This window comes from Xyrauchen texanus, chromosome 42, assembly GCF_025860055.1.
Source record: "Xyrauchen texanus isolate HMW12.3.18 chromosome 42, RBS_HiC_50CHRs, whole genome shotgun sequence".
In the NCBI taxonomy this organism is placed as follows: Eukaryota; Metazoa; Chordata; class Actinopteri; order Cypriniformes; family Catostomidae; genus Xyrauchen; species Xyrauchen texanus.
In genome coordinates this window covers 22955861-22976982 of record NC_068317.1, presented here as the reverse complement: position 1 = coordinate 22976982, position 21122 = coordinate 22955861, and the positions used below count along the sequence as shown (strand labels likewise).

The 21122-nt window shown below is 38.6% G+C and overlaps 1 protein-coding gene across 8 annotated transcripts in view; it reads left to right on the top strand.

Moving 5' to 3' along the window:
• The first annotated feature begins 3658 nt into the window (after positions 1–3658).
• Positions 3659–21122, top strand: part of LOC127635329 (high affinity cAMP-specific 3',5'-cyclic phosphodiesterase 7A-like) — a 49626-nt gene continuing 32162 nt past the window's right edge. For all 8 annotated transcript variants that reach the window (XM_052115281.1, XM_052115280.1, XM_052115279.1 and 5 more), the window contains exon 1: positions 3659–4743. In XM_052115281.1, the coding sequence (XP_051971241.1) occupies positions 4606–4743 (138 nt within the window). In that variant the 5' untranslated portion in view covers positions 3659–4605. The remainder of the gene's footprint in view (positions 4744–21122) is intronic.

Sequence of the window (21122 nt, the reverse complement as noted above, 5' to 3'; positions counted from 1 at the left end):
TTTGGAAAAAAAAATATCAGAACATATTAAAATACTTCAAAGAGTTCTCATCAAAAAATCCTTCATGTGCAGCAATGACAGCTTTACAGATCCTTGGCATTCTTGCTATTAGTTTGTTCAGATACTCAGGTGACATTTCACCCCATGCTTCCTGTAGCACTTGCTATAGATGTGGCTTGACGGGCACTTCTCACACACCTTACAGTCTAGTTGATCCTACAAAAGCTCAATGTGGTTAAGATCCATAACACTCTTTTCCAGTGATCTGTTATCCAATGTTTTTGTTTTTCTGTTTCAAAAGTATTTTTTTCTTTGCAATTCTTCCCATAAGTCCTTCACCCCTGAGTCTTCTTCTTTATTGTTGTACATGAAAATGGTGTTGAGCAGGTAGAATTCAATGAAGCTGTCAGCTGAGGACATGTGAGGCATCTGTTTCTCAAACTTATCCTCTTGTTTAGTTGTACATCTGGCCTTCCACATCTCTTTCTGTCAGTTTTCCTTTGTCTTTGAAGACTGTAGTGTACACCTTTGTATGAAATCTTCAGTTTTGTGGCAATTTCAAGCATTGTGCTGGTGCCTTCATTCTTCAAAACAATGATTGACTGGTGAGTTTCTTGAGAAAGCGGTTTCTTTTTTATTTTTTTGCCATTTTTGACCTAATATTGACCTTAATTCATGCCAGTCTATTGCATACTGTGGCAACTCAAAAACAAACACAAAGACAATGTTAATCTTCATTTAAAAAAACAAATATCTTTCAACTGTGTTAGATATGATGGCAAGTGATTTTCTAGTACTAAATTAGCAATTTAGCATGATTACTCAAGGATATGGTGTTGGAGTGATGGCTGCTGGAAATGGGGCCAAAAATTACTTTTTTCAAATGATGGTGCTGTTTTATTTTACATCAGTAATGTCCCGACTATATTTGTGATCAGCTGAATGCCACTTCGGTGAATCAAAGTACCGATTTCCTTCCAAAACCTGTACATTATTCCAAATTTTGCCAGTGTATATATATATATATATATATATATATATATATATATATATATATATATATATATATATATATATATGTGTGTGTGTGTGTGTATATATGTGTGTATATATATTATGAATACACAAAATGATGGTGAAAAATATACTAATTCCCATTTATTTTACAAAACCACATGCAACTGAGACAGTAGTCAAAACAACAAGGAAGTCAGCGGGAGAGAGCCATGACAGAGTCAACCAGCAGTATCAATTATGTTGGCACTCCCCTTGTTTGTGGTCTCTTGATGACTGGTGTATAGCACAGGTCGGACTGCAAGTGGATACATGGTGTCTCGAGGGGAATTAGCAGGTGTGCTGCTCGCCACCCCTCATCATTGTCTCCTCAGGAGACAGTTCCTGCAAAGCACGTCTGCCAGGGGAACAACATTTGTGGCAAACTAAGCCTCAGAAACAAACCATTAATGAAAAGATTGCCCCTCTGTCAGGAAATGTGAGGCTCCCAGGTGAGCAGCACACTGGGCCATCAGAAGTTGACAGAATGTAGTCATTGACACTGATTAAACAGTATTACATAAGAAAACAGAACAGTTAAAAACGACTCTAGCCTACCTGAGCTTGTCAAAGGGTTATTTCACCCAAAAATGTAAATTCTTTATGTCTTCTTTTGTCTATGGAACACTAGAGGACAAATTTTGAAGAATGTTAACGCTGCTCTTTTTTTCTATACAATGAATTTTAATGATGACTGAGACTGTCATTCTTCCTAAATATCTAATAAAAGAAAAAACGAATACAGGTGTGTAGCAACATGAGGGTGAGTTAAAGGGATGGTTCACCCAAAAATTAAAATTCTTGAATATGAATCTGTTTCTCACTACACCTATCACATCGCTTCAGAAGATATGGATTTAACCACCGGAGACTTATGGATTACTCTTATGCTGCCTTTATGTCCTTTTTGGAGCTTCACAGTTCTGGTCACCATTCACTTGCATTGTATGGACCTACAGAGCTGACATATTCTTCTAAAACTTTTTGTTTGTGTTCTGCAGAACAGGCATGAGGGTGAGTAAATAATGAGAGCATTTTCATTTTGGGGTGAACTATCGATTTAAGAGTGTTGTGTGTGTGTGTGTGTGTGTGTGTGTGTGTGTGTGTGTGTGTGTAATATTTGCTTTTTCTGTTTAGTCCAACAAAATGTTTAAATACTGTACTAACTGTATTGCATGCTTTCATACAGTACTATCAACAGTTTGTTAGTGTATCAATGCAGCCAGTGACCAAATAAATCACAATACAACCTATAATATTCCAACAATAATAAAGTATGAATAGTACATTTTTAAAGAGCAATTTGAAATTAGTCACTCCAGGAAGTAAGAAATCCCTTTTATCAATCCTTTTGCATGAATATTTCTAAGAAAGCTGAATAGGCTCTACTGTACAAGGGGCTAAAGCACTGTGGTAATCTGTGTGATTTGGCAACATTTTGCTAGGATGCCTGGAAAAGGCTTAGGGTTGCATGTTACGAGGTTTGGTTCTGCAGAATTGTATTGTGAATGGTGGGGACAGGGTGGGAGGGAGTAATTATACTCACTACTGGCATATAGCCTCCGTTGCCATGCCACAGTTCACTATTGTCCCCCTGGTCCCCAGCAACTCAAGTTAAAACATTTGCTAACGTTGCAAAGCTGTACGACTTGATTTAAAAGGAGCCAGAGTGTGCATCAACCCCACAAAGATTAATTTTTATCATAAAAAGATGGCAGAATTACATTTAAAATTGCCATTGCATACATCAATGTTCTTTTGAAAGAAATAAGAAAATTGTTTCACAAAGAGCAAGTATCTGCATTATTTCAGATATATAATTGCCACATGGATGAATTTCAGTTAGTAAACTACACTTTATGCAACTTTGCTGTATTTACTGATTGTTAAATCGACAAAATACCTAAACTCTTAGTTCATGACGCTGAAGAATTTGTTAAGTACGTTTCCATGCAAATTGTGCACACACAATGTGCTACTCATTGATATTGACAATGAGTTGTCATGCAATTACCTTGTAATGCCTAAACTTGTGATTTCTCTGTCTTAAGTTTCTATCCTGACACACTCCAAAAGCAACAATGATAACAAGAAGTATATTGTCCTATGCTATATCACATAGATCTGTCATTTACGGGGTCCCATAACATTTGAACATAACATTTAGTTAACTGGAAGTCACACCTTTGATAGTCAGGCAAAGTGACAGATCTATTTCTATTCAGTTCTACCTATTAAGAGAGAAATGCTCTTTTTCACAAAACACCTTTACAATTGGGTTTTTATTATTGAGAGACGTTAAAGGCAGCTCACTGCTCACGAATAACAGGATGACTCATACAGAAAAGGTAATCACAGGCAATGATGTACACTGGCTGCAGGGCAAACCCCGTTGTAGTGGAATATCCTTGTTGAGGTCCATACAGTCAACGCACGAGTGCATAAATCAGTCTGGGAATCGCCGTGAAAGCATAGCCAATGAGAGTCGTTGTCTCAAAAGCAGTGTGCGATTTGGTCCAATGAGAATCTGCGTTATATGTACACCCGCACACCGATTGGCTCACGTTTGTGAACGTTCTCTGTACAAGCAAGCCCTTCTCTTTCGCAGGTGGTGCATGTTCGGAAACAGCTTGCAATGTACAGGACGAATCGAGATAGTCGTTTGTAACCAGCGTAATTTATTTACCGTTTTGTTTTTGACATTCACCGAACAGCATGTGCCAATACGCGCACGGCGTGGTCGCGGGCGTGTTTTTATTTCACCCAGGCCACTTTCTTCTGGTTAAATGTACAGCGCTGCATTGAGTGTGCTGAATTACGGGTGCTAGCAGTGTTGTCTGCATTGAGAAAAAGAGACACTGTGTCTGCATTGAGAAAGAGCTAGAGAATGTCCATGCACTGCAGAGCTTGAATGAAATTCGTCGTTAAACCTCTGTTCAAGTCAACTTCCCGTATATGTTTTTATTTATTCGCAGGATTTCTCTGTTTTCTCCAGCAAGCATCGTGGTTTGATGTGGCTATGACTTTTGTTTTAATTTCGGAGACAAGACTGCGGAACCATTTGCACGATGATGATGATGATGATGATGATTCACGACTGGACGGAGTTTAAAAAATGAGGAAGCATTTTTTTCTAAAGATACTAAAAAGATAGTGGAGAGGCCTCGTCGTCCCCTAGGCCGTGATCTGTGCATGTGAAAAGGGAGAAGAAAGGAAGACCAAACGAGCCTTATGAATAAAAATCGAGTGAAATGGAGCACGAGACACGCGCGTGGGGAAATATGGACCATATCAATAATGACGGCGGCGTGCGCGAGAACCAGATCGATCCGAACAAAATGAAGCACTTCACCTCTTGAGCATTTAAACTGATATTCTTTTTATTTGCAATTAAAGGGAGAGGGCATTCCCGTGTGTTTTGAGAGTTGCAAACAACGCTCAAGTTCCATGCAAGTTCTCCTCCCCGTCTTCTTTTGATTCATTTATTTTACGTCTTCTTTTGGGAGGGTTTGAATTATTTTTCATCCGAATCCATAGCGTTGATATTATTCAATGGAATTATGTTATCAGTTACCGGTTTTGCCTCTAGACAGGCCGGTTCCCAAACATGTTCTCAGCCGGAGGGGAGCCATCAGTTTCAGCTCCAGTTCATCTTTATTTGGAGCCCCCGACCCGAGGCAGCTGTCACAGGTAAATAATAATACTACTAATAATGAATAATTCTGGCTGTGTTTCTAAACCTAACGAGCTGTCAACATACAGGGCATTTTGAGAATCATACCCGCGTCCCGAACGTTCGATTCGAACGTTGCAATTTGGAGCATCGCAAACAATTCGAATGTTCGGAACGCGCAGATTATTCTCCAAAAAGGCTGATTAGGCAGGCAGCGCACGATGTTTTGAGTAACGGCCCAAATTTACCAATCCTCAATTATTCTTGTGCTTGTTCAGGGTCTTGATTTATTTTACTCAGAAGTTCCCAAGTGTCAGGGCTTGACAAGAGACAGCTTTATTTTCCTTAATTGTCTGTTGTCGCTGTCATACTGCGGTGTTGGGAACACAAAATATGTTTTGTTGTCCTTTTGGGCCACATGCTGACAGTCCTTTCAGACGGAAAGTGTGTCACTCTCCCCCCTCACACACGGACACAAACACGACTTTTGAATTTGTTAGGGATTCTTTTGGACAGCCCTTTTACAACTTGTTACTCGGTGTCTATTAGGAAGATTAGATATTTCTCTGCTACTGTAAGGAGCTAATGATTAATCTGCTGCTTTTAAGTAGCATTGCATCTCATTTAACCATCATTTGATTGCTTTGTAAATGGGTGTAAACTAATAAAGTTTTTTTTTAACTGAAAACAATAATAAAATAAATTAACAATTAAAACAGCTGCTTTTACACTGAATTTAATGTAATAGTGCCATGTGATTAGATCTCAAGAATAAAAGCCATGCATGTAAACACAATTCAATAAGGATGAACTGTAATCTTGGGTGACCCTATTGTGTGCCTGTACTTAATCTTTTATGAGAGATAATGCATATCTTCAGGTCAAATGATTGTCACTCACTGTACATGATAAATACACTAGTCTTACAACAAGCCCACACTGTGCAAGATAACATGCTTAAAAGGCCCTGCAAGGCTTTGAGGCCTAGAATGTAAGATGTATTCTGTCAATTATAAGGGTCATGTCACCAGGCAACTGCTTGTATTGGGAGTTAGATTAGATAACCCTTCTGTCCAGTGCATTGTCTCCACGGCTCCTGGTTGTTTGAGTTTAAGAGATGCTATCAGCACACAGCAAACACATGCAAATGTATTTGTGTTCTGCTTTTCTAGTAAAATTAGCCAAATATTGCATAGTAAAGAGAAACAGTGAGTGGTTTTGCATTGCGTCATATGGCAAGTCTATAGTAGTCAAGATGTCAGAAAATCGAATGCTAGGGTCCATTGGAAGTTTGACCTAGAATGCGCTGAGACTTATTTGCCTCTCTTAATAGCATTGCTTTGGCAAGCTTTGTGCAAAAAGCATTTGCCCCTTATCTCTCTCTGTTAAACTGCCAAAAAAAGAAAAACGCCCAGAAGCTACAATCGCCTTCTCTGAAAACACAATGACCAACTAAGTGCCTCCTAGAGAGCTTGCTCTGAAACCCTGCAAAGCTCTCCCTGGATTTTTGCTGGAATTTCATCTGTGGGTGGAATGTGGGATAGACTCAGCATGGCTCTTGGCCTCGGTCCTGACGAGTCCAGGCCTTTTGGATAGGGAAAGCATATTCGGGAATTCTGTTGTTGTGACAAATGAGCTTGTTGTCTGAATTAACAAGCAAAACAAAGTGAACGGCTTTCAGTGCTGTCACCTAGAAATAATGCCACTAGAAGAGGAGATCAGACCCTAGATTAGGCAAAGCCCTTTGTGTTTGTGTGCAACTCCAGCTTTCCGCCATGTTCAGGTTGTCACATAAACCTTTCTCGTATAGTCCTCAATATAATATTTTAAAGATGCAGTGTCTAATTTATGCATCACTAGTGGTACCAAATGGAATTGCAAAAATAATTGTTTACAAATGGGTTTCCCAACCATTCCTCTGTCTTCACAAAACAGTAGTTTAATCCCAAACTCAGGTCATTGTGCTGTGCTAATGTTGTAAATCAGTGGTTCTCAACCATTTTTTGATGATCACCCCCCTACTTCATTCCCATATGTGACTTATGTGACTTATTTTGTACCAAAAAAATAAAACGCAATACTCAATAGTTGTTATTTGCATAATTTGCGCAGTACAACTTCGATGCATTGCATCATTTTAAAGTTTTGTTATTAAATTCAGCAGGCTTACTTGTCATAAATGTGAGAACAAACCTTGAGTTTCTTGGATTCAAGCAGATGGAGGGCTATATCTGGGGCCTATAAAATGAAAATACAAAGACAGAAACTAATGCTAAAAGTGATATTGTTCATTTATTTTACATTTGCCTTTTTGAAATGTAAAATATATTTTATTTAATATTTATTTTTATAGTTTTAACAGTGGTATTCGTAACAAGACCATAGTAAACACATAGAAGCATGGACCTTCATCACTACCATAGTTAGATATAACATGATTTCTATAAAACAAACTATGGCATTTTTGGAATTATAGACCGTAGACTTACTCTAAACACATGTCAAAACAATAAATACAAAATATAAATGTGTTGTAATAAAAATGTATTATATTTCCCTCACTCGCCTAATGTAACCTATGACAAATTGTATAGCGTGAAGTAATGATATGATATTTATTATCAATCTATTTCCTTCTTAAAGTACAGTTGGTGTTACTATGATAGGGTGGTGATGTAGAATTTTGTAAAGCTCCAGCTTTAAGAGCTTTCACTCGCACTGCTCTGTCCATTGAATCGTATCCAGCTACTGAGCCATACAGGTGCATTAGCTGAAGTTCTGCTGTTATTCTATACTTTGTTTTCACACAATGCTTGTTTAAATGTTTTCAACAAAACAACACGTCTTGTTTTTTTTTTTTTTTAAATGGTGACGCAATCTTTACAAAACAAACAATTTTATGTCGCTTTCTCATTAATTAACTTTATTTAAATAATAGAATATTCAAGTATTCGTTTTTTTTAGCTTAAATGTTCGAATACCAAATTATTGATGAATGCCCATCCCTGTTTTATAGTCTATTATTGATTTGTTGTTTGTTTTAAGTTAGTTTAGAACAGGGTTCCTTAATAGGTGGCCCACGGGCCACATACGGCCCTTGAGAGACAAACGTTTGGCCCGCACTAAAGGCCTGTTCACTCCAAATACGTAACGATTATGTGAGACAAGCCTCCAACGAAAGGTCTATACACAGTGCGTAAAAATGTAAAACAATTTCACCCCTGTACATTAGGCGGTGCTGTTTCTTTTCTACAAACATTTATACCAGTCTCGTGCCCGCACCTTCAGCTGTTAGAGATTAATATATTGAATGCTGTTAAAGCATTAATTTACCTAATTTGGCATAACTGTTTCATTATGTTTTTTCCATGGTGTTGGTGCATTCTGAGGAGTGTATATAATCTGTGTTTTATGCGAGTGAGATGAGTAAAGTGTGCTGTTGTATAAATGTACATCCTGTTTATATTAGTACCGTAATTTCCGGACTATAAGCCGCAACATTTTTCCCACGCTTTGAACCTCGCGGCTTATACAAAGACGCGGCTAATATATGGATTTTTCCCGCTTTCAAATTTTATAAAAAAAAAAAAAAAAATTCTGTGACGTGCTCAGTTTTTTGGCGGCGTGAAGCTTTCATTAGACCAATGAAATTGCCGAACGGGTTAAGGTCAAAACAACTTTTTTTGTTTACTGTTTAGATTAAATCGATTGTGCTCAAACTTCCCATCATTCTGATTACGGTAGTAATTTTGTCACCCTCACATGGCAAAGACATGGAGAAACGCATATGATGCTGCTTTCAAGTTGAAGGCGATTGATCTGGCTGCTGCACGGGAGCTTGGTCTTAATGAGTCGATGATAAGACGTTGGAAACAGCAGCGTGAGGAATTGACTCAGTGCAAAAAGACAACTAAATCTGAGGCTATTCAACTCCGACACCGAAGGAGATGACGTCAGTGGTTTCAGTGCACAGGACGAGGAAGATAGTGACCAATGACTTTACTGGTAGGCTACTGTTTACTGCAAATGTTTTATTACAAGCCGTGTGTGGCAGCGGGGGTGTGGTCAAGCGCCCGTCCGGTAGAGAAAAACTGTAAGGGCGCTTACACCTGCGCTTAAATTATGTCTAACACCGGTGTCTAATTTCAAGTGCCCTGCTTCACGTGTCCTTGGGAAAACTGTCACACGGGCACCAGTGTGACAGTTTTCAGCAGGGCACTTGACGTTCCAGGTAAGGCTTTTAATGGCCACAGCAATGTTTACAATCAATTTTATAAACTTTCTCAATTCTTCTATGCGCCAACACTAGACTGACGTGTGTCACTCTCTCAGCTCTGTGGCTGCTGCCTTTTTATGATGCTCTCCCCATGCTTACTGAAATTAGACACCGGTGTTAGACATAATTTAGCTCAGGTGTAAGCGCCCTTACCGCTTTTCTCTCCCGGACGGGCGCTTCACCACGCCCCCGCTGCCACACCGTGTTTCGTTAAAGCCTGAGTAAAGTTCATTTGTTTTAATGTACCGGTAGGCACCTGCGGCTTATAGACAGGTGCGGCTTATTTATGTTCAAAATAATATTTTATTTAAAAATCAGTGGGTGCGGCTTATATTCAGGTGCGCTCAATAGTACGGAAATTACGGTACATGGGTTTTGCTATGAGTATATTACAAACCTACTCGTGACACCAACTACACTTTTTATAATGTCTGGATTAATGCCTGGATAATATAATACAAGGTACTGTGATGCAAGTACATGTGGAATAGTGCACATTAAGAAAATTAAAAATAGTTTCAGAAAATATTGGCTCACTGTCTTTTCTTTATTGAAATTATTGCAATACTTTGTTATATTATCCTTAAGAAAAATAACAATACTAATAGGTCTAAAAATTTAAACTAACAGTTAGTGAAAGTGCAGAGTAGACCCCATTTGGAGATGAGCAGGAACAGTTGACGCATGTAGGACATGGAGATCCAGATTGGTCTTTTTTTTTGTTTAGTTTTTTGTTCAGCAGGCAAAGTTGTGTAGTTTTGTGTGTCTGTATAAACAAAATGTTCATAAATGTTTGAATAAAACAGGCTACTAATAGTGAGAAAAAGAACTTTAAAAAATGATAAAAACAGCTATAGTAATAATAATAAGACAAATTAGTGGTCGACTGTTATGTTTTTTAAAACCTTTTCATTAGTAGGTAATAAATTCCCCTGCAGAGTTATTTTTGCATGTGACACTGCATAGCCGGTAGTGGGGGCAGAGTGTAGACGAGTATTTTTTTAATTTAATTAAAATTTGATTTCTCGTCATTAAATACAAAAAAATACTGTATATAATTTAGCAAACATATATATACAAATATGGATTATGTCATCTGTACTGTTTTTTTTTTTTAAATTTCATTTATTTATAGCCAAACAAAAAAGAAAAAAATAATATCAGTTTGCCTATGCACTGTTTGACATCTCGGGCATTGTGTGTGAGACAAGCACTAATGTAATCAGTGTCTACGTGCATCCGATAATCGCTCTCAGCATGTATTTGCTGGGAGTATACAAGTTTTAAACTGTTATTGTGGTGCTTATTTTTTTTTGGCTCTGTTTCAATAAAACAAACGTATTATACAGGTGAAACTCGAAAAATTAGAATATCGTGCAAAAGTTCATTCATTTCAGTAATTCAACTTAAAAGGTGAAACTAATATATTATATAGACTCATTACAAGCAAAGTAAGATATTTCAAGCCTTTATTTGATATAATTTTGATGATTATGGCTTACAGCTTATGAAAACCCCAAATTCAGAATCTCAGAAAATTAGAATATTGTGAAAAGGTTCAGTATTGTAGGCTCAAAGTGTCACACTCTAATCAGCTAAACACCTGCAAAGGGTTCCTGAGCCTTTAAATGGTCTCTCAGTCTGGTTCAGTTGAATTCACAATCATGGGGAAGACTGCTGACCTGACAGTTGTGCAGAAAACCATCATTGACACCCTCCACAAGGAGGGAAAGCCTCAAAAGGTAATTGCAAAAGAAGTTGGATGTTCTCAAAGTGCTGTATCAAAGCACATTAATAGAAAGTTAAGTGGAAGGGAAAAGTGTGGAAGAAAAAGGTGCACAAGCAGCAGGGATGACCGTAGCCTGGAGAGGATTGTCAGGAAAAGGCCATTCAAATGTGTGGGGAGCTTCACAAGGAGTGGACTGAGGCTGGAGTTACTGCATCAAGAGCCACCACACACAGACGGGTCCTGGACATGGGCTTCAAATGTCAAACGCCTTACCTGGGCTAAAGAAAAAAGAACTGGTCTGTTGCTCAGTGGTCCAAAGTCCTCTTTTCTGATGAGAGCAAATTTTGCATCTCATTTGGAAACCAAGGTCCCAGAGTCTGGAGGAAGAATGGAGAGGCACACAATCCAAGATGCTTGAAGTCCAGTGTGAAGTTTCCACAGTCTGTGTTGGTTTGGGGAGCCATGTCATCGGCTGGTGTTGGTCCACTGTGCTTTATTAAGTCCAGAGTCAACGCAGCCGTCTACCGAACATTTTAGAGCACTTCATGCTTCCTTCAGCAGACAAGCTTTATGGAGATGCTGACTTCATTTTCCAGCAGGACTTGGCACCTGCCCACACTGCCAAAAGTACCAAAACCTGGTTCAATGACCATGGTATTACTGTGCTTGATTGGCCAGCAAACTCGCCTGACCTGAACCCCACAGAGAATCTATGGGGCATTGCCAAGACAAAGATGAGAGACATGAGACCAAACAATGCAGAAGAGCTGAAGGCCGCTATTGAAGCATCTTGGTCTTCCATAACACCTCAGCAGTGCCACAGGCTGATAGCATCCGTGCCACGCCGCATTGAGGCAGTAATTAATGCAAAAGGGGCCCAAACCAAGTACTGAGTACATATGCATGATTATACTTTTCAGAGGGCCGACATTTCTGTATTTAAAATCCTTTTTTTTTATTGATTTCATGTAATAGTCTAATTTTCTGAGATACTGAATTTGGGGTTTTCATAAGCTGTAAGCCATAATCATCAAAATTATATCAAATAAAGGCTTGAGATATCTTACTTTGCTTGTAATGAGTCTATATAATATATTAGTTTCACCTTTTAAGTTGAATTACTGAAATTAATGAACTATTGCACGATATTCTAATTTTTCGAGTTTCACCTGTATGCTTGAAAAGACTGTTTGAGTTGTTTGCATCTGCACCTAAGCAGATGTGGCTTCGTGCATGGGAAGATCACATTTAGATATGCTGGCTGTGCATATACAAGCTGTGAACTGTTATCGCGGTACTTTGGTGAAAATTTGGCTGTTTGTTGCATAAAATAAACATATGTGCTTGAAAAGATTCTTTCTAGGGGTTTGTTTTACGAATGACAACCTTTGCTAATGTAAACAAACATTTCAGGTTGCATCGGAAGATCACTTTTGATGACTGCATATAAGAGCTGCAAAATTTATTGTGGGTTTTTTGGTGACGAGTTTGATGTATGTGAAATTAACTTATTTTGTGATATAAAAGACTGTATGAGTAACTGTTCTAGCGAATATAAATTACAGGTGCTTGACCAGCGCAGCCGGTGTCTGCTGTGTCTGGCAGCTTGTACTCTGCGAGGCCCAGTTATGTCCCGTGTGATGGTATGTATGAAAGGGTTAAGGGCAGATGCCGATATCCAGAGAGTATGGTGGCCGATAGGCCGATACAATGCTGATATCCGACAATTTAATATAGTAACATAATATAAACTTAAAATTGCTAAACTCTTTTATTAACTTTTATAAACTCTTATTTAGCACTAAATTTGATCAATCTCACACTTTGACTTTGTAAAAACAAATCTAAATAAATATTGTATTTTAAATGGTTGAACTTGATTGCAGTTTCTTCTGATTTCTGTTTAGTCATACAATTTTTGTAATTTATTTGCACATTAAGTAATGTTTTATGTATTAGAAGAAAATGACAGTACACACAGTGGTCCAGCAACCATGGATGGCATGTTCATGTTAGCAATCGTATTTTCTCAAAAAATACCATACCAAATCAAACCAATTGAACACACAGTGCATAGTAAATAAGAAATTTACTTATAGCACATGTGAAGCGCTTTTACTTTGAAGTTGCGCTCGTGTGCATTCAGCGAGAGCAGCAATTTCATGACAGTTTAAACGGCTTGCTTGCTTGGATTGTCACGGCATGACCGTCATGATTTGTGAATCAGAGGAAGTTTGATCCTGAAGTTTTGATTATGGTGGATGGAATACGCACTTCAGAGGAAGATATTAGATGAGCACTCGACTGGAAGAAAATGCTGGATTTTCATGAGGTTTGTGAATTTGCCTTTTAACATCTGTTTAAAAGGGATATTTGCAAATGTATATAATAGAAGTTTTATTGATTTTTGCCTTATCATTAGAAAATAATGTTAAGTGACAGGGAAATGCACAGGAGGGGCTGCTAGAATACGTGCTTTGGAGGGAAATAAATAAGCGCTCCACAGAATGCTGGATCTGCTCAAGTTCTGTTAGGTTTATTACATCTGTTTAAACAAGATATGTGCACATTTGCAGACGGTATATGATATGTTATTGATATTTGCCTTTTATTATTAGACAAGACAGTTCAAAGTTACAGGGAACTGTTGGCGAGAGAGGGAGAATGAAACGGCGAGCACTTTAACATTATGAGCTCAAACGCATTTGCCGCAGCTCTAATATGCGGACCATTTAAAAGACACTGTGATGCACACCAGTCTATAATTGTAGTAACACGATGGCACGTAACAACAAAAGGAACCTTGACTGGTCTTTTACATGTCTCAGTCACTTCACATGCAAGGAGGTGGTTTTCGGCGCCCTCAAGAAACAAATCGGCCAAATGGGAAAATTTATTAGCCGATGCCGATAATTGAAAAAGTCAGAATATTGACAATTTATCAACCTCAGCATTATATTGGTCAACCACTAATAATAATAATAATAATAATAATAATAATAATTATAATGGCATCGGCACAAATAATTTGTCATTACATGTCATTACAGAATTTGGCCCTTGGTAAGAACTAATTGGGGAACCTTGGTTTAGAAGCTAGCAGGCTGTAAATAGGCTGAAATAGGTGCTTAGGACGAAAAAAAAGTAGTTGCTAGATTTGCCAAAGTTTGCAAGGTTCATGGTATCGTAGGGATGCACCGAAACCAAATTTTCTCTTCCAATCTGTTTCCAATACCTGAAAATCTCTGTATCGTCCAATACCAATCCTGATCCAACACCGATTTCTTAATCAGTTTAGAAGATCTATACTTCACTGTGCGGAACTTATTGGGGGTACTCTTTTATATGTAAAGAAACATACCTTTAACTACACATTATTTAAATATAAATGTGCAGCCTATTAAGAAAAAAACTTAATAGTTAACTAGTCTACTTGATATATGTGGCAGCAAAATTAACAGCAATTCCAATGAAAGTCTTCAGTGCAAACAAAGCCAGTTTTAACACATTTTTCAATTTGTAAAGGATTCAGATCTCTTTTTTTTTTTGTTTACTTTAGTGTCAGTCCACTTTTCATTCACATAGTTATTTTTTGGAACCCAATGAACTTAAATACTGTTGTAATTAAAAATGATAAAATAATAATGATTAAAATGATTTATTATTATTATTTTTAGAATTGTATAATACAATAGTTATATACAGTATCTCACAAAAGTGAGTACACCCCTCACATTTTTGTAAATATTTGATTATACCTTTTCATGTGACAACACTGAAGAAATGTCACTTTGCTACAATATAAAGTAGTGAGTGTACAGCTTGTATAACAGTGTAAATTTGCTGTCCCCTCAAAATAAATCAACAGACAGCCATTAATGTGTAAACCTAAGTGAAAATGTCCAAATTGGGCCCAAAGTGTCAATATTTTGTAGGGCCACCATTATTTTCCAGCACTGCTTTAACCCTGTTGGGCATGGAGTTCACCAGAGCTTCACAGGTTGCCACTGGAGTCCTCTTCCACTCCTCCATGAAAACATCACAGAGCTGGTGGATGTTAGAGACCTTGTGCTCATCCACCTTCCATTTGAGGATGCCCCACAGATGCTCAATAGGGTTTAGGTCTGGAGACATGCTTGGCCAGTCCATCACCTTCACCCTCAGCTTCTTTAGCAAGGCAGTGGTCATCTTGGAGGTGTGTTTGGGGTCGTTATCATGCTGGAATACTGCCCTGCGGCCCAGTCTCCAAAGGGAGGGGATCATGCTCTGCTTCAATATGTCACAGTACATGTTGGCATTCATGGTTCTCTCAATGAACAGTTGATCCACAGTGCCGGCAGCACTCATGCAGCCCCAGACCATGACACTCCCACCACCATGCTTGACTGTAGGTAAGATACACTTGTCTTTGTACTCCTCACCTGGTTTCCGCCACACACGCTTGACACCATCTGAACCAAATAAGTTTATCTTGGTCTCATCAGACCACAGGACATGGTTCCAGTTATCCATGTCCTTAGTCTACTTGTCTTCAGCAAACTGTTTGCGGGCTTTCTTGTGCATCATCTTTAGAAGAGGCTTCCTTCTGGGACGACAGCCAATGCAAACCAGTTTGATGCAGTGTGCGGCGTATGGTCTGAGCACTGACAGGCTGTCCCCCCACCCCTTCAACCTCTGCAGCAATGCTGGCAGAACTCATACATCTATTTCCCAAAGACAACCTCTGGATATGACGCTGAGCATGTGCACTCAACTTCTTTGGTCGACCATGTCAAGGCCTGTTCTGAGTGGAACCTGTCCTGTTAAACCGCTGTATGGTCTTGGCCACCGTGCTGCAGCTCAGTGTCAGGGTCTTTGCGATCTTTTATAGCCTAGCCCATCTTTATGTAGAGCAAAAATTATTTTTTCAGATCCTCAGAGTTCTTTGCCATGAGGTGCCATGTTGAACTTCCAGTGATCAGTTTGAGGGAGTGTGAGAGCGACGACACCAATTTGAACACACCTGCTCCCCATTCACACCTGAGACCTTGTAACACTAACGAGTTACATGACACCGGGGAGGGAAAATGGCTAATTGTGCCCAATTTGGACATTTTCACTAAGGGGTGTACTCACTTTTGTTGCCAGCGGTTTAGACATTAATGGCTGTGTGAGTTATTTTGAGGGCTGTACACTCACTACTTTACATTGTAGCAAAAAGTGTCATTTCTTCAGTGTTGTCACATGAAAAGATATAATCAAATATTTACCAAAATGTTAGGGGTGTACTCTTTTGTGAGATACTGTATTTCAGTCCTGCTCCCTTAAAGCCCTTGGGGTTTTATTTTGATTGTCAGAACACTTCAAGAAGACCTGTAGCTGCATATGGGCTAGTTCACAGTAGTTTATTTAGCTTCTTATTCAAAATCTGTTGAAATGCCTTTCCGGTGGCATTCTCAATGTGTTATAAGTCAACTGAACTATTGAGCTTCTACATATGATATTTTGTTTATATGTAGCACTCAAATATTTTGCAACACTGATGGCAGTGGCACATCAACAGCATGCTATGTATGTCAACAGAGCCCACGGCATTTACTCACGCGCTGCACATAGGCTACATACTATAAAATACTTATACACAGCCTTTTGTGATTCACAGAGCTATTGCTTGTCTTCAAGTGGCTTTGAATAAAGTACACGAGTCACATGGACTACTTTATTGGTGTCTTAATGGTTCTTTTATGTAATTTTTGGAGTTTGACAGTAGCGAAAATTACTAACACACTATTGGATTTGGATCGGACTCGTTGGAACAGACTTCGTTTTCCTTGTTGGTCTAAAAGCATCAGTTTTCTGTATCTTCCCAAGACAAGGCATTTTGACCTTTTAAACACCGCCACAATCACAAGTCACGGGCGCTCTTCTTGCGTGCACATACACAGCAGCCGGCAGCCACCAACAAGACATGGGTACTGAATTTTGTACATATTTGGTGTTATCCATACTGTAGAGAGACCAGTCTCGTTAATTTATGCTTCTATTATGTAATATAAAAATGTATGTTGTAGTATCAACTTGTTGCGAAGCACTGGTACTTTTGACATCTCTACAAGATGATAACATTCGGGGCGTTACTGAAAACATTCATGGCTTAAGCCACGGTAACCCAACTCTAGCACCGCCCATGGTCAAAACGTAAACAGAAATGCGCTCAACACTTGTGCGTATTGGATAAGAAACCTCAAGCTACAAAGGGCTCACTTAAAATCTACTTGTATTTTTTATTATACAGTTATAATCTGCATATTAATCTGGGATGTGAGAAAGCATTTTAACAGTCAACATTAATATTTTAACAAATCATCTTTAAGCACACTATGCAACAAATCGCTTTGTCAAAGTTGGAGCAGTAACATTTAGGTTATATGCACACTTTTTTGTTTTGGCTTGTAGAGGCAGGGCAATTAGCTTTTTGTCAACACTGATTTTCTTTTTTGTTCGTGCAGTCATTAAACACAAGTGACTGTTGTAACGCTTGCGTGCGGGTGTGTAGTTGCTCTTCGCAGCTATGTTTGTTGGAGTCGAGGCAGGCTACATTGCAGAGGGAGGTAGTTAAGCATGTGCCTGGACTCCGGGGGCAGTGGTTTGGCCAGCTGCCAACATCACAGATGGCCAGGGTCTCTCTCTTTCTCTTGCTCTCTTTTTGTATCGTCATTCATCTCACTGTTCTATTTAACTTCACTCTTTTTCCCCCTCTCAACTCTCCCACTCTTCTCATATTCTCAAACATACTTTTTGTAAATGAACATACATCTTTCCAAAAATGAGGGTGTTTCGTTGTGTTATCAGTCAGTGCAGAGCTGAAATGAAGAGATCACACTCTTACCATGCAAGAACAGTTTGCTGCAATGTTTAACACACTTTTGTTCTGTATTTTTCTGTATTTAAAATATATAAAGTTTGTAACTTTTGATGTTAAAATACTTTTATATTAAACTGGGAATAGGGCTTGCTTAAAGGAATGCTCAATAGAAGTTAAGCTTAATCTGCAGCATTTGTGGCATAATGTTGATTACCACAAAAATGAGTTTTGACTCATCCCTCCTTTTAAAAATAAATGAATAAATAAAAGCAAAAAATCGTGGTTATAGTGAGGCACTTACAGTGTAAGTGGGGGCCAATTTTTGCAGAAATGTATAGCTAATAATTTTATAAAAGCACACATTAATTCTGTTAAATCTCATGTATAATTCACACACACACACCAATGGCAACAGAGCTGCCATGCAAGGCGCTAGCCTGCCATTGGGAGCAACTTGGGGTTCAGTGACTATCAACAAGATAGTGTCTTGCCCAAGGACACTTCGGCATGTGGAGTCGTGTGGGCCTGGAATCAAACCGCCAACCCTGCGATTGGCAGCCGACCCACTCTACCACCTGAGCCACAGCTGCCCCTGTGTAATCAATATTATGTATTGAACCCGGAACATTCCTTTTAATATAAGTGAACCATTTATATGTTGATTTCCTAGAAAACAGTATGCACTGTAGCTATGTGGTGCTATAAAATTTCGGTTTATTTGAGAGGCCTGTCCAGCCCGACATGACGACATTGTGCCTGTTTACATGCACACCAATACCCTGATAACTCCCAAAAGTCAGCTTATTTAAAAAATCAGACAAAGCAATAAAACGGTGTTTACATGAGATTTGAAATAATCGAGATATTCTCTGCTTTCGACATCAAACCGTGTAGAGGCTTGCAAACGACATTTACGTACATGGGTTAGCCATTAAGAATGCTGGTTAAGGTGTCTACATTCAATGTGAAAACTGGGCAATGGGCAAAAATCTACCAATGTTGATCAGTTTATGCTTATCCCATTTATGACTGTACACCTATCATGTACGGGACTATTTAGTTTATTTACAGCAGATGGGGGAGTGTTTGGGGAAAGCTGTTTGAAAACAATGTTTATATTTGCAGTAATGTTTGGTGGCGCTATGTTGATCGGAAATTATGCTCATCAACTTTTTTTCCAGTGTTAAAACACTTTTTCTTGTCCCAGCTTAATATGCTGAGACAACTGTAAGTAATACATTTTTAGGTTAATTTGGCTCAAAAACAAATCTTTTTCTCTACGTTTTGACCATCTGTCCACACAGAGATGGCATTTTGACAGCAAAAACTGAGCTTTTTGAAAACGTTCTCCCAAGTGGATACATTTGAAAACGCTGTCTTTACGTTGTATTGTGGACATGGAAAACAGAGATATCTGAAAACAATGACGTATTTGTTGTCATGTAATGCATACAAGATGGTGGCCCATGTTGTAGCGCTGTTGTTGTTGTGCTTGTTATTCACTTTGATAGCATTATAATGATAAATGTTTCTTTGTACAACCTTAACATTGCATTCCTTCAAAGGCAATGGGAAGTTTACTCGGAATAGCTGCCAGCGACAGAACATGAGGACAAACTCAACCACTGGCATGGGACAATCTGTTTTTGGTGCTAGTTGTGCAGAAGTTATGATTTAAACAAACAAGCTTAGTGTGTTATTTCTGTGCCATCAAGTGATGTTGCAAAATCTGTTTTCAAAAAGACTATTTTCACTCCCCTCATCTTCCATTGGTCAACCAAACAGACTGTTCTGATTCAAACTTGCGCCATTGGTTGAGCCAGTGTTGTTGTGTCAGGCGGATCGGGATGCTAAAACAAATTCAGAAATGTTTTGATGTTGCAACAGAGCCACAATATTAACATTTTTTGTGGAAATCGGCCTAAAAACAGATTACTTGTAAGTTTCTCTACGTATTAAGCTAGGATAAGGGAAAGTATTTTAACCAAATCCAAAAAATATAATTCTTCAGCTTTAAGCCTGAAATGTACTTAAAGTTCCTGAAAAACAAAGATATGGGAAAGATAAATGTTGTTGTCATAGTATTTAGTAAATTGCAAACATGTGTTTTTAAGAATCTCAGGAGCATACCAGATTATTATGTTTTCAAGCAGGTAAAAAAGCTGTGTGAGGCATGTGCTTGTACATTTTCCTGCCTTGTCTGGTGGGGTCTGATGTACCTGTGCTCCTGAATCACACACTTATTCATGTGTTGTATTACTTTACTGCGTCAGTGAGTTATCAGCTGCATGACAGAATGCTTTTGCCATTTAAGCAGTGCAGCCCTTTCCGAGCACCATGTAAAGCATTGCAGTCCTCTTGTGCGGCTGCCGCATCTGTGTGCTCTCGACACCATTGACACCATTGGAATCTAGTGTGCAAGCAGAGAGCCAAATGTAGTGAATATCAAGATGGTTTTGTTGCTGGAAGGCCAACATGCATGCTTGCATCTGCGTGAGTTCATTGTCGGTCAGATCAGCCATGTTTGGTGGTGCAGACAGGGTGAGGCTTTTTTGTTTTCAAAGAGGTTGTTTATCTCACTCAAGCGATAAGGTATTTTTTTGTGCCATGTTGTTCGACTGACGTAGTTTCAGGATGTGGTAAGAATGTGGAGGGAGCTGTTCGGTTTTCAGTATTTCACAACTTGCTGCTGGTGTGTGTAAATGTGTGTGTAACCCCTGCACTGCCGGGGACTGCTTTTTACATGTACATTCACCATTACTGTTTGCTTAAAGGGATAGTTTACATAAAAATAAAAACTTCATCATCAAAATGGCAGATCTTGTGGTATTTAAGTATTCTATTAGTTTAGAAATGACGTAAACAACATCTCCACCCTTGTTGATAGTCATTGCATATCTCACTCTTTTGCTGTCTTGATGTCATTTCAATTACAAATTGGCCTTTTGAAATATTTCTTTAGTTTGGGAGGATGTGCTGAAGGTAAATCTACACAAATTATCCCTTTCATAGTGCTGTTTGGTTTGTCGATTGGATTGTTGGCTCAGAACAGTGACTGTTGAGTGTCATGTCACAATATATCACTGATTCACTTCCTCTGACATTAATCCTAGTTGCACCAAAAAATGGCCATCAGCAAATTGTACTGCCATCTATCAGTGAGGTTAGCGGATCTGCCATTGAGAACACCGAGTTCTGTTACACAACACGATAAGAAATGTAACTTCAGAAGTTCAAAGAACGGTAACATCAAGTTTGACTCTGTTTACTGGTGTAATGCCAGCTGTTTCTTTTCATGTAAAGTGATGGTTCACCTAAAAATGGCAATTCTGCCGTTTACTTTCACTTGTTGTTCCAAACCTAATGACTTTCTTGTATGGAAAAAAAAAAAAGATGCAATTTAAGTAAATGTGACATTTTTTAACATACTATTACATTCTGTTTAACGTACTAAAGGAAGAAAATCAAATGGATTTTGAACAACATGAGGGTGAGTAAACGATGGCAGTGTTCATTTTGTTTGGATGAACTATACCTTTTAAACACA